This window comes from Mycothermus thermophilus (genome assembly GCF_041956435.1).
Source record: "Mycothermus thermophilus strain CBS 625.91 unplaced genomic scaffold VTJ04scaffold_6, whole genome shotgun sequence".
NCBI lineage: Eukaryota > Fungi > Ascomycota > Sordariomycetes > Sordariales > Chaetomiaceae > Mycothermus > Mycothermus thermophilus.
The window spans coordinates 1,697,189-1,710,537 of record NW_027191432.1 but is presented as its reverse complement, the minus strand read 5'-3'; the positions used below and the strand labels follow the sequence as shown (position 1 = coordinate 1,710,537).

Here is a 13,349-nt window from a genome sequence, read left to right as displayed (position 1 = left end):
AACACATCAGCAGGTCGGTCCTGGTGAAAATTCGACAACAATTCTCGGTATCCCTACAGGAAGCAAACAATTACCTGGCATACAATCCAGAACAGAACAGAACAGAACAGAACAGAACAGAACTACCACAGCCAAGCCGCCATGATCCCGCATGCCGCCCTCTGTGTCCCTGCCAAAAACATCACCCAGAAACAATACCCTTAACGCCGGGACCGCATGCCAGCCCAACCGCAACACAAACAAAACATCAACAAGCCCCAAATACTAATCCCCAATCTCGCATCACCTGGGATGTGCCTGACTGCCCACACCTGCCCTTAGTCGCTCCGCAGCATGCTATCCACCAAATCGCCCAGCGGGCCCCAATAATCCTTGCCGCTCGCAAGATTGTGCTCATCAATGAAGAGCACGTATTGCTTGAAGCTGGTGTTGAGGTGAGGCTCGAGGCCCAGCTCGCGGATCACGGGATAGTGGTGGCAGTAGATGTGCGCGTAGACGCGGTACATGCGTTTGAAAATCTGTCGCACGAGGGCCGGGAAGGATTTCGGGAACGGTACGCCTGGGGGTTGGGGAGAGGCAGTTAGCTCAATTTCTCTCTGGTGGTTGAGAGCAGGTTGGTAAGTCGAGATTGGAGGGCATCATCGTACCAATCCGGCTGGGCAGCACCGCCTCGTTGTCAATGTTGCTCTGCACCCACGTCATCAGCTGCTCGATGTACGCCGGCGCGGGCATCTTGGTCGGCTTCTTGTAGTTCTCGTTGTCCTGCCAGAGGTACTCGAACTCGTCCGTCGCCTTCATCTCGGGGCAGGATTGCGGAGAGCAAAACTCGGTGATGGCGCCGTAGAGGAGGTTGATCTGGTTGTAAAAGTCGACCACTTCAGGACTCGGTCAGCCCTCTATCCACCAACATCTCTATCCCTTGTAGCCCACATACTGTTGACGGCCAACCACTCGTTCTCATCCTCGCCCTCGGGCAGTTTCACCACCTTACGCAGGCTGCCCCCGCCGAGTGTGGCCTCCGCATACTGGCGAAGCTGGTAGCTCGTAGCGCCACCTTTGCCGGGTGCGCGGGGCCGGAAGCTCTTGCGGTTGTTGTTGCTGCTGCGTCAAGACAAGTCAGTGCACCGGGTCCTTCTTTTCTTCAGGAACATGTCCGCGTCGCATTCACTCGCGCATCGGAAATGCGGGCGAGCGCCGAGACCTTGATTCTCCAGGGTGTATGGTGGGAGGGTATATCTAGATAGAGATGGGAGGGGAGATTGGGGACGCTACACTCTCTCCGTTGCCATGGTGTATGATAATTCGTTCGTCGGCAGCGACCGTGACGGAACCCTGACGAAGGGATATCGGGTACGGATGGGAGTTTGGCGGCAGGAGGTCAAGTCCGGGTCGGGTTCAAGTCAAAGACGCAACTCACACGGTCAGAAAGGAGCTCATGTCGAGCATCGAGGGGGCGATTGTTTATCGTTCGAAATGATGCTTGCTGACCTGCATTGCGACGCTGCGTTAGCGGGGCTGTCAGGTTCCAACCAAGCTCGGGTCCAGGCGCCGGGGACGCCGGCGCCAGAGCCGCGCCGACTCCACTGTTTGGTTCCTGGTTGGGGGCTTGCGGGGGACGGGAGATGCGCACCGATGCAACTGAACGCTAAAGGTGCCAATGCTGTGGCTATTCAAGATGCTGGAGTGTAGTCGGTCTAGGGACTCAATTTGTTGACGTGAAATGGCCCAAGCTGTCGTCTTGCAGAAAGTTGAGGCAATCGAATCTGGAAGTCAACAATACAAGAATGAGAGGAAGGTCTGTTTACAGGGGCAGTCCACCGTTGGTTTGGGCAACCAAGCACAACATCCCGCCAAACAAGCGCTCTCGGCGCCACCCGCAGCGGGGCTGGAACCTGTCGGCCGGCCCCTGATGATCAACACAGGGCAACGACAAAACTGGCTGTTCAGGATCAATAAACTCCGTTGAAAACCCAAATTTTGCACATGGGTTATTAAACCGTTTGGGACTTAGGTATTCACTCCAGTCTACGATAAAGGCCGAACCCACGGACCCAGACATACCGTATATCTGATGAGTGGTAAAAGCCCCTGACCTAGCGGGGCCTCCTGGACGCCCTCCGCCATCCCTCCTGATCCTGAATCCTTCAATCTCCCAAGATCAAAGACATGCAACGTGAGGTATCTTCAACAGCGCTGGTCCCTAGAAATAATCATTCCTGGTTGCAATGTATAGACCGCGGATCCCGGATCATACATCAGCAGCAGTAGCGTAGACAATCATTCTGGGACTTGTCGGCACATCGAAGTATGGCAAACCCAGCCCAGACCGGCCGCGCCAACTGGCTGCGGGAGAATACTCATGTCAAGAGCCTCACGCCGGCTCTGAAAGCGTGGTTTGTGCTTGTTTGGTCGTGGCGGATAAATCTCGAGTTCGCGTCTTTGTATCTCTCTCGCCAGTTAGAGGAGCAGGAAATCGACGACATTCTCAGCAATAACTGCAACGGATTCGACGCCATCAAACTCGAAATTTTGGATTTTGCTCCTGACTGGTTATCATCCGCACCTCCCAACGGAGGCTCGGTGACCCTTGTGCTGTGAAGCCGAGTGGCGAGCATTTCACAATATTCTGCTCCCAAACGGCATTGCTTCCTCATCATGCATCGTGTCGTTTCCTTCCCATCCCAAACTCACCGCAACCCCGTGTCCTGATCATGGCTCAAAACAGAATCTCGCCCAGGTTCTCGCTGTCAAAACCCTCCTTAGCGAGCAGCTTCACCTTCTTCTTCTCCCTCGCCTTGTCCTGGACCTTTCGCTGCTCCGCCAGCTTCTTCACCACGGCGATGTCAGCGAGGTCGTAGCCGGCAGGCGGGTCGTCCTCCTTGTCGAGGTCGATTTCTCCAAGAAGCAGCACGTTCTCGCCGCGCACGACGAACAATCCGCGGTCGACATCGGCGTAGAGCCCGCGTGGCTGGTTGGGCACGGTCCCCGGCGGTACGAAGATGCGCTCCTTGGTGGATTGGAGGACCAGGTTCGCTGGACATGATGAAAAAGACACAAATGGTTAACGCAAGGACTTCACACTTTCGCACGGTCCGCTTCTTCAGGATGCTCTCCAGCGTGGCAAGCCCATACCGAACTGATCCCAGCTTCGCAGGATTCCCACGAGCTTGCGGCCGTCGCGCAGCGCAACCATGAGCTTTTCTGGGAACAGGGTGTTAGTGCTGCTTGACCCCGACAGGTTTCATGGCTCTCCCAGTCGGCAGGGGTACTCACTATCAGTAAGATCTAGTAGCTGAGCGGCTGTCGTAAACATCTGGGCGGGCAGCTGTTGCTGCTGTGGCGGAGGAGGCCGGCCGAGAACGGGAGGGATTCCTCCAGGACCAGCAGGGTGAGGCGGCATGGCACCCGGAGGAGGGGCAGGGTCGTTGATGCTGAGGTTCTCCATCACGGGCAACGTATCATAAGATTTCGATCAAGTCTCACCCAGTCTATAAGCATCGAGGGAAGGTGAGAAGAGTGGGATGGCTGAGAAATGCTTGAGGGGCGTGAACTTCAAGGTCGTTGTCTATGCTTGCATTTCGGAAGAAAAATAAGATGATTGGGTGAGGCAGAGAAACTTCAGTGCGTTGGAAGAAGCGTTGTTTGTTTGTTCTTGAAGCAACAGAGGAATTCCAATACCCAAAATGGATGATGCCGATGCCCTGAAGCTGCCTCCAACGCCTGCTGAGGGAGAGTGGGTTGACGCGAAGAACCCCACTGTGGGGCTGCACGGCAGGGAAGCCCCGCCAAGATCCACAAACCCTTGGCGTTGGCAGCCCAGATTGGCCAAGAAAAATTGAGAGCACCAGCCACAGACCTGACGAGAACGGATGCACCAGCCTCAGCTGGGCTTGGCTGACGCCGAGTTTGGACCAGATTGGATCCGATTGTCAGTCGGCCTTCCGCCTTCTTTTGCCCGTCCCATTCTCTGGATTCCAGCCCTCTCTACCTATTCATTCAATGCCTGCCCCATTGTCTTCAGACGCACTGACACACAAACTCCGACCACAATGCATGGGCAACGCTCATTTTGACGTCACGAGACACCTCCGACCTGTTTGATTTTTGTTTTTATTCCTACGCACTCGTCCTCGACCACGCAGACCAAAGCAGCCTTCTATCCAACAAACCCTTCATCTCCTGGTTTCCTGGCATCCACCCTTTTCACGACGCTCCTACCTCTTCTCCTCCCCGTCCCGAACACGATACACCATGGCGACAGCAGAAGCAGCCATGACAGACGCCTTTGCCCACCGGCCCGACCGCCGGCTCAACGGCTCCCCGCCGCCGGCCCAGTCGAAGCGCGACAAGCGCCGACAAATGCTCGCCGACCGCCTGGCTTCGCTCTCGGACAAGCTCGGCAAGGACCGGGACCAGGCATTCCGCGACCAACTACACAAGATCCAGATTGATACTACTCTTGTCATGAGGGTCGATCCCTATGTGGATCGGCCTCTTGACAATTTCGAGGCGGACCAGCAGCGTCTGAACCAACTCAATGGCGACGACCCTGAGCACGGCCCGCAGACTCTGCTCGATCGGGCTGGGCCTAGGTTCTCCAAGTGGATGGAGAAGGTCCAGGATCTCATGGAGCAGCGTGACTATGCCTTGACAAAATACAAGGTTGGTTTCTCCGTCACCCCCATGCTTTGAAGGAGACAATGGCTGACTTGGCGTCATCGCGCAGTTCGACTACGAGAAAAAGACATCCGAGTACCTCACTACCCATGCGTTCAAAGTCGAAACGGCGAACCGTGAATACAAAGCCCTCTCGCAAACACTGCGGGAGCGCCTGATCAATGTCATTATGAGCAAGAAGGCTCGGCTGAACAAGGAAAAAGAAGCGCTTGAGATCTCGGATGCTTCAGCCCTCCTGCTCCACCCGAACCAATTCAGCATCACTAACCCGGCAAGCCCCGGCGGCGCACATGGCAAGCGCGCGACGCGACAACGCCGCGAGTTCGAAGACATGACCTTTGACAAGAAGCGCAAGCGCAATGCCAACGACGACGACGGATCGCCGGCGCCACAGCGGCGGGCGCTGGACGGCGGGGCCACGACGGCGCTCTGGCAGACGGATAGGCTGGCATCGCGCAAGGCGACGGGCGCCGTCTACAGCATTGACAAGCTCTTCACCGACAAAGAGCTGAGCATGGCGTCCATGGCAGCCACGCTGGCCGCGCGCAAGTACATCCTCACGCACAAGCCCAAGATGGACGAAAACGGCCGGCCCATCAAGTCACCCAGCAACGGCGAGGACGGCGGCGACCGAGACGACGAATCGGACGTGCCGCACCAAGCACCCGCCATGGAGCGCAACGTGTCGCACGCCACGCGTAGCGGGCGCGGTGGCAACAACTTTGTTGACGACAAGCTCATGGGTCTCGAGATGCTCGCCAACTTTGACTTCCAGGGCAACTTTGACCGCATGATGGCGGCGGACCCCAAGTTGCCGCCCTCGTTCCCGTCGACGTACTTCAAGGGCAACAAGATGGAGTACAACGTCCCCTCGACGCTCAACCCCGAGGACGCGCAGGGCGATCTCATGGTGATGCAGGCGCTCAAGCAGTACGAGGAGCTGCACGGCGTCGGGTCCAACTTTTCGGTCGAGAACGGAAGCAGGAAGCTGCTCGAAGCGGCGTCCATGCCCGCCCAGGACCGCAGGTTTGTGGCGTACCTCCAGGGTGAAAGGCCCAGCGAGAACCAGGTCCGCAAGGCGCTCGGGTTGCCGGTGCTCTCGGACGTGGTGGAGCCCGTCATGGCGGACCGCGCGTCGACGCCCAAGCCGGGAACGACGGGGACGCCGAACCCGTCGCCTGTCAAGGGTGGTGCGTTGGGCGGGGTGCCGATGAGTAGGACTAGCAGTAGGAAGGGTGGAAGGGGTGGGAGGGGTGGCTGATGTTGGGGTGTTGATGTGTTGATGTGTTGATGTGTGAGAGGGGTATTTGGTCTTGTCAGTTGGCACATACGCGTATGGATTGCTGGAAAGGAGTTGGTTGGCGTTCTTATGGACTTATTTGGTTTTTGTTTTTGTTTGCATTTTTATCTATGCATGGTGTATATCCAGCATGTGGATGGACGGATGGATGGATAATGGATCATTACTATGCCTTTGATGAACTGGGTTGGCAGGCGATGTGTGTGGAAGTGGATGGGATGGTTGCTGTTGGGCCATGCTGGCTAGGGAACGATGTGGTTATAATACCCGACTTCAGGTCCTGTTTCCTACCTACTATGTCTCTTATATTCGATACAATATACTGTCCTTGTTCATACGGTCGTCTCTCAGCTATCCAGTCCCTCCCATCCAAACATTGGAAACATCCAAAAAACCACACGTAACCAATCTAACTCCTGTACCTGTATAATTCAGCCACTCAAGGGCCAAAAACCAACGCCCTAACCTCGATGCTCTCCCTTCCCCTCGCCCCCTCCCTCGTTCTCGGATCCTCAAACGCACTGTGTGCTACCCTCCCGCCCTTCACCTTACTCCCCTCCTTCAATGCCTCACTGTCGAAACACTCGAGCAGGATCCGCTCGGTATCCTGCATCCCACTGAGATAGTACCATTTCTGCCCTGGATGGTACTTGATGGCCGCCGTCTGCCCTACGTAGCCCGTGCTGAGGTAGCGATGCTCGACGGGGATCACGTCCTCGTCGCGGAGCGACGCGGAGCTGCAGAAGGCGAGCGGGTGGGATTCGACGGGGTGCGGGCCGAGCGGGCGCCAGACGTTGATGATGCGGTAGCGGAGCTTGAGCAGCTCCTCGGCCTCGGCCGGGGAGGGGGCGTGCCGGCGCACGCGCTGGATTGCGACGGACGCGGTTTGGTCGATGTGCACCCGCGTGACGGGCTGGCGAGGGGAGGAGGGGTCGGGACGCCGGATGGTGTGGTCGAAGATTATTACTTTGCTGGCGCCGGGGACGGTGGAGAGGAGGAGACGCTCGATTTCGGGGTAGTAGTGTTGGATGATGGACTCGTCCGAGGTGAAGTTGCTTGGGTCGGAGGAGAGGGTGGAGGGTTGGGAGGCGAGGATTTGGAAGGCGTCGTGGTCGAGGGTGAAGGTGCCTTCGCGGCCGCGGATGTCGTGGATCAGAACGGACTGCGGGTCGGAGGAGTAGTTGCGCGGGGTCACGCCGGGGGGAACGTCGCCGGCGATGTTGTAGGGTGCGGAGCCGTCCGGGGGTGGGGAGTAGAAGTTGAGGGTGGCGAGGACGTCGCCGGAGGGTGGGAGGGGCTCGGTGATGGCCATTGTGAAGCTAGGTACCTTAGGCAGGGAGGTAGGTGAGTATGCTCAGGGGATGGGACACGATGTTTGGGGGATTCAGAGACGATGTATAGCAGGTTGGGAGAGATGAGTTGGAGCTTGTTGGACCTGGACTGAGGAAATACGTCTTGAAGTGTTCTGGGCTTTAAATATCTGGGCAACTGCTCCATGATTTCAAAGCAGCTTCCACAATGTTTAGACCGAAGATGCCAGTGGAAGTACCTGGAGGTTATGGCGGGCTAGATGCTGGCCACTGCCGAGGATGAGCGGTTGCGCAATTCGGCGCAATCGGTCTTGTGCAGGGCGCAAGAGACTCTACGCCGTAGGTTGCTGTAACTTAGGGCGTACGGAGCAGTCGTTCACGAATCATGAAGGGACAATGGCATTATTAATGATGCGGTACTCCGTAGTGGAGGACGGAGTATTCGGGGGCATTTGCACCGTAACTCCGCAGTCCTGAGTCGACTGCATGTCACCTCCGGACTCTGTTGAATGACGTCGGATTTTGACTTACACCAACAAGAGTTGCCCTCTTGGACGAAGGCCGCGGAAAGAGAGCATCGACTTGACGGCCCCACTGAGGTCGGCCGCTAGCCCCACAGCGGCCACCGGCGAGGCGGCACGTGGCACTGTGATTCCCTGGGTCATGATTGGCTCGCATTGCCGTTGCACCAGACCCAAAGAGGCATCATGTAAACAAGGCTCACCGTGCATTTGCGTCTTTGGACCGCAAAAACGACACGGCCAGACACGGACACGCTCACGTCGCGACAATTCATCGACAATTTGCTGAAATTGCTGGCATGCATCCGCCCACGCCACCACGCATCGACACCTGCGCGGCCTGGCGATGGAGGAAGAGCGCACCATCACCCTGGACCTGGGCTCGTCCCCGGATCCGTTAATTGATCCCGTTCTCTCTCCGCCCATGATGCCGCCCTCAACCATCAAGAAGCTCACCCCCGCCGCCGAACGTCTCATTACTGCTCGCACCGCCGCCGCCGCCACCGCCCAGTCTGTCCGCACCTCGTACAACCCCTCCTCCGTCTCGCGCACCCCTCTTGCTCCCACTCCGCGCCGCCAGACCTTCGAGCTCGATGTCGGTGACGAGGACGCACCTCAGCGCCTGCTCGTTACTGTCGAGGCTGAGTCCGATCCCCGCTCCGCCCCTCGCAGCACCACCCGCCGTCTGTTCCAGTCGCCCACCCCGAAGCACCGTCGATTGACTCCGCGTCGCACTACCGCTGTCACCACCACTACCGTACCTCTGCGCGGCCTGAGCGACGACGAGGATGACGCCGCGTCGCGTCCTCTCGGTGCCACTCCCAAGCCTAAGGGGCGTCCACGGAAATCCGGTACTCCCGCCACGACGCGTCGCAAGAGGCCTGGCACGCCAGCCAAGCGCCGTACAAGCACGGCCAATATCCCGTCATCGTCTCCGATGAAAGATGTGCCAGAGTCCGACATGGGTCTTGAAACCACTCCTCGGCCCCGTGCCCAATCCCGGACCACAAAGCGGAAGGCGAGCTCCCCAGTCAAGGAGGACGTGCCGCCCAGCCAGCCGCGGAAACGCGGCCGGCCAAGGAAAAAGACCATGGACCAGGACGACGCGGCAGAGCAGGCAATGAAGAGCCACACTGGGCCTGGAGGCGCCACCGAGGAGGACGACATTTGGCTCTCAACCATCATAGACCAGCCTACCCCTGCCCTGCCCTCTCGGAACCAACCACCCGCGCCGGAAGCACAATCATCACCGAGACGCGATCCCGAGCCCGAGTCGTACGACTGGCCGGATATGGGCCCAGGAGGCGGCGACGACTACAGCGATGCCGGGGATCTCTCCAGCGATCGCGCCGGCGAAGGGTACGAGGACACGGTCATGGCCGAGGAGTTTACCATGATCTCCCTCGGTTCTTTGCCCTCAATGCAGCCCAACTCGAGCGTTATGGTTCCAGCTCATCACGAGGAGGAGCTTGGTGAGGAAACAAGTTTGATTATCAATGGCGCTCTGGAGTCGCTTAGGAGGAGCCAGAACGCCTTGTCAGAACAACAGCATTCAGGAACGGAACGCAATGACAGGAGAGTCGAACCCGAACGAGCCACCGCCACTTCTCAAGTCTCCGATGATAGCAGGTCCAAGCCCCCACGCCTCCTACCATCTTCACCGAAACCTGCACGCCAGAGCCCTCGGAGAAGCCCGCGCAAGACAGCCCCTCAACCCCTGGCACGACAGCTTGCTCAGAAGAGTCTACAACAACAACAACAACAAAAACAACCACAGCAACCAAACCGCGAGCAGGAGCCCCATCCCCCAGTCCAAGACGAACAGCGGGACGCCAGCGCTTACGAAGACTCTTTCTCTTCCATCCCTTCATCCATACTTGCTGCCGCTACTCCGCATCCGCCTCGTCAGCTCTCCCAGGCTCAAGAGCCCGAATCACATATTCAGCCGTCCATTGAGCGGCCATCAAGAGTGAACCACTCCAACCCCCAACCTGAGACGAATAGGCTATTGACTCCTGATGAGACGCCCTCTCCGATCCCATCCGAGCACGATCATCCCGAGCAGGATCATGCCGAGCAGGATGAGGTACCCCCGGAGCCCGAGTTCGAGCCGCAAGGACACACTGCACACGAGACCGACGTCCAGCCATCATCCTCGCCGCTCATCGAAAACCAACACCCCATCGTTCCCGACGTCGCGAAACGACATATCAGGCAGAACTCGACCGAGACGCCCGCCGATCAACAGCTATCCGCGTTTCCGCCCGCCAACGCCAGAGCTCGCGAGCCCCCAACCGCCACTGTCCACCTCCCCGTACCCGAATCCCAACCTCGACCGTCGCTCTCCCCCATCGTCCGCGCAGGCCGCGCCCTCCAGCTTGTCACCTCCGACCCGCCGTCTCCTCCGGGAAGAGAAAGCGTCCTGGGCAGCCCGTTCCGCGGCAGCTCTGTGCCCAAGAACAGCCAGTCGCCTGCCCAACTGCCTGCCGTTCCGGAGCATCGCGTCAATCACTCCCCTGCTCAGTCGCGCTCCAACGCCTTGGCACAATCTCCGTCGAGGTCATGGCTTGCTCCGCTCGCTCAGGTTAAAGATTTTATTGTCAAGAGCGCGCAGTCCCTGTCCCCAGGACGCGTGTCGGTCGTTTCGAGAACGGAGGGGATGGATGATCCCTTTGGTCCGGACCCGGGAGAAGAGAGGGGTGAGGGATCGGCGAGGAATACTTTGTTTACTGGCCCAAGGAGGCAGAGTTGGGACCGCAGGACCGCGGGGAGCGCGCGCGGCCAGCATCAGGAGGATGCGATGAACTGGCAGGCTGAGAGTAGCCCCCCGAAAATGGCGCAGGAGTTTGGGCATGAAGAAGGTCAGGGTGCCTCTCACGATGATCAGGCAAGGGTTGATGAAGAGGAAGACATGTGGATGGCTTCCGGCATGTCTCCGCAAGCTGCTCGGCCGTCGGATGGGTTTGCTCAATCAGAATCACACGCTCAAGGAGATATGCATGAAGAGGAACAGCAGCAAGAGGAAGACGATGATGATGACCTGGATATCTGGGCCATCGAGGCGCAGCGGCCTACCCCGTACACATCCCGGCACGCGCCTCCTACGACGGAGCCAGAGCCAGCCGCGTCGTCTGCCCGACTAACCAAGCCGAGTCCTTGGAGACGCGGCAGCCGGGACGTTGCATCTCGCGATGGGTTGGGGGAACCTTCCTCCAAAGGTCACATCACAGGACAAGAGGAAAACCGAACCACTGCCGCGTCAGCAATTCGCGTCCGTCCCCTCCGCAAGCCCCTCCGCTTCAACCAGAGCCACATCACCATCGAAGACGAAGAGTTCAGTCTGCTCTCACAAAGGCGCGACAAGACTTCCTCACCGGCCGCGGCGAAGTCCGCTGCTGCTGCTGCTGCTGATCCTGCTCCCCAGTCGGCGCAAAAGAAGGATCTGGCCGCATTCTTCTCGTCCCCGGCTACGCTTCCGGATCTGACGGCGCCGCCGGTCCCTGGTGGCGCACAATCGAGGCCTGCGCCGGCTAGGATGACAAGGGTTCAGGCCCTTCGTCCGACGACGACGACAGCGTCGACTGGATTGTTTTCGCAGTATCTGGAAGAGCGGGCCGAGAGGCAGCAGCAGCAGCAACAGCAGCAAGCGCTGCCGTCTGTACCGCAGAAGAGGCTTGAAATTGGTGGTCGGAAGAGGAGCGCGGATCTCTTTGCTCCCATCCATAAGGACAATGAGCAGCGCAGTCCGGTCGCTGAGGCGGATGCGGAGTCGGACATCTCGCGGTCTCCATCGCCCGAGGTCCCTGTCCTGCGCCCGGCGCCCGGGAACCAAATCACCGCTCAGCGGTCGGGTATCATCACGGGACGAGCCTCGTCATGGGAGAGCCTGAACCAGCACCAGCAGGAGGAGGAGGAAGAACATGACCTCACCCACTCCCCACCTCACATTCCTCAAAAGCTCAACTTCACACCGCGCAAACGCACCGATGAAAACACCCTCCTCCAGCCCAGCCCCCCAAAGGCTTCTGCCTCTGCCGCAACTGGGGCGGCATCACTGTTCGGAAATAGCCAAATCACGGCTTTCTTCTCCAAAGCCTTGTCCCTTGCCAAACAACAGCTGCCGCAACCTCCCAAGGAAGTGTTCTCGCCTGTGCGTCGCCATCACCGCGACAGTTCTGAGGAGAGGGAGGACGAATACAGGGATGATGAGGAAGAAGAGGAGGAAGAGGTTGAGGAGACGGGAATGACGACCCCGCCGAGGAGGCTTAAACCGCTCCCCGATCGCACCGCGTCGCCGGCCAAGTCGTGTTTGAGGTCGCCGCTGAAGCCGAAGACTCCAGGACGGGTGGTGGAGTTTGTTGGGAGTGGGTTTTCGTCTGTGGAGAGGGGGAGGGAGGCGGTGGATGCTGGGAGGGAACGGCAAATGAGTGGCGGTGATGATCGGGATGGTATCCGACATTACCAGACGGAGGAGGAGTTGGAGGAGCAGGAGGAGGAAGAGGAGAGGCATATGTCCTCCCCGATCCAATCCCCTTCCCCTTCACCACGTCTCTCGTCTCCGGTATCACCATCACCCTCCCGGCCGAGATCCAAATCCAGCTCCACCACCACCTCCTCCTCTTTCCGAACCGCCAGCAATACCACCAACAGCAGCAACATCTCCTCCAACACCAGCATCGGCACACACTCTCACACCCTCCCACCCCAGCAACCCCAACCCCAACCCCAACCTCAACCCCGCCGCCTGACACAACCCTCCCATGCCTCCGCCGCTGTTGCCAACAACACCTCTTTCTCCTCTATCATGGACACCTCCCATTCCTCCCTCGCCGACACCACCACCTCCTCCCTCTTCCTCTCCCGCCGCACGGCGCCCTCGCACAAGCAAAAACCCCCCAAAACCGCGCACCAACCCCTCTCCCCGCACCGCTGGACGCGCGCCCACTGGCTGCGCCTCGACGAGCTGCTCCTCGCGCGCCGGCGCGGCCCGGCCTCGTTCCGCCTCGAGCTGGCGCGCGGACCGCTGCCCCCGGGGGAGCTGTACCAGCTGTCTCCGTTTCGGAATAAACAACAAACGCGTCCTAATGGTGTAGGTCGTGAGGCGGGGCTGGTGGGGAAAGAGGTGGTGGGGCAGGGGGAGAGGATGGTGTTGGAGGGGTGGCATGTGGAGGTTATTGAGGGGTTTTTGAGGGAGTTGGGGTACTATGCCGAGATCGGGGTTGATGAGGAGGGTGACGGGGATGGGTATGAGTATGGTGAGGTGGCATGGGGTGGGAGGGAGATTGCGAGGCGGGTGTTTGCCTTGTTGGTTGGCGGGGAGAGGAGGAGGTTGGGGTTGGTGCCTCTTGTTAGGGACCAGGGCCAGCTCCCGTGAGTGAGCCTTCGTTCTCTTGGCTTTCTTTGTTTTTCTTTTGTTTGGATGTGGAAGGGAGGTGAGGAGAATATGTTGAGATGGGACACAGATGGCGTGTGTTTGGAGTAGGTTGTTCGGTCTCACTGGTTGTTTTCTATGCATAGGGAAGGAGGATGTGTTTGAATATG

General features: G+C 58.8%; 6 protein-coding genes across 6 annotated transcripts; 3 read left to right on the top strand and 3 right to left on the bottom strand.

Moving 5' to 3' along the window:
* Positions 1–317: 317 nt before the first annotated feature.
* On the bottom strand, positions 318–1,437 carry VTJ04DRAFT_9042 (uncharacterized protein; the record flags this gene model as incomplete). Its single annotated transcript, XM_069367546.1, has 4 exons — positions 318–559; positions 648–875; positions 935–1,101; positions 1,418–1,437. The coding sequence occupies 4 exons, from the start codon at positions 1,435–1,437 to the stop codon at positions 318–320; spliced, it is 657 nt and encodes a 218-aa protein (XP_069215863.1).
* An 870-nt stretch (positions 1,438–2,307) lies between these two features.
* On the top strand, positions 2,308–2,598 carry VTJ04DRAFT_9041 (uncharacterized protein; the record flags this gene model as incomplete). Its single annotated transcript, XM_069367545.1, has 1 exon — positions 2,308–2,598. One exon carries the CDS (start codon positions 2,308–2,310, stop codon positions 2,596–2,598), a length of 291 nt encoding a protein of 96 aa, XP_069215862.1.
* Positions 2,599–2,716: 118 nt separating this feature from the next.
* Positions 2,717–3,445, bottom strand: VTJ04DRAFT_9040 (uncharacterized protein; the record flags this gene model as incomplete). The annotated part of the gene is made up of 3 exons (XM_069367544.1): positions 2,717–3,033; positions 3,133–3,201; positions 3,274–3,445. 3 exons carry the CDS (start codon positions 3,443–3,445, stop codon positions 2,717–2,719), a joined length of 558 nt encoding a protein of 185 aa, XP_069215861.1.
* Positions 3,446–4,251: 806 nt separating this feature from the next.
* VTJ04DRAFT_9039 (uncharacterized protein) lies at positions 4,252–5,938 on the top strand (the record flags this gene model as incomplete). Its single annotated transcript, XM_069367542.1, has 2 exons — positions 4,252–4,662; positions 4,727–5,938. The coding sequence occupies 2 exons, from the start codon at positions 4,252–4,254 to the stop codon at positions 5,936–5,938; spliced, it is 1,623 nt and encodes a 540-aa protein (XP_069215860.1).
* Positions 5,939–6,416: 478 nt separating this feature from the next.
* VTJ04DRAFT_9038 (uncharacterized protein) lies at positions 6,417–7,289 on the bottom strand (the record flags this gene model as incomplete). The annotated part of the gene is made up of 1 exon (XM_069367541.1): positions 6,417–7,289. The coding sequence occupies one exon, from the start codon at positions 7,287–7,289 to the stop codon at positions 6,417–6,419; it is 873 nt and encodes a 290-aa protein (XP_069215859.1).
* An 865-nt stretch (positions 7,290–8,154) lies between these two features.
* On the top strand, positions 8,155–13,182 carry VTJ04DRAFT_9037 (uncharacterized protein; the record flags this gene model as incomplete). The annotated part of the gene is made up of 1 exon (XM_069367540.1): positions 8,155–13,182. One exon carries the CDS (start codon positions 8,155–8,157, stop codon positions 13,180–13,182), a length of 5,028 nt encoding a protein of 1,675 aa, XP_069215858.1.
* Positions 13,183–13,349: the final 167 nt, after the last annotated feature.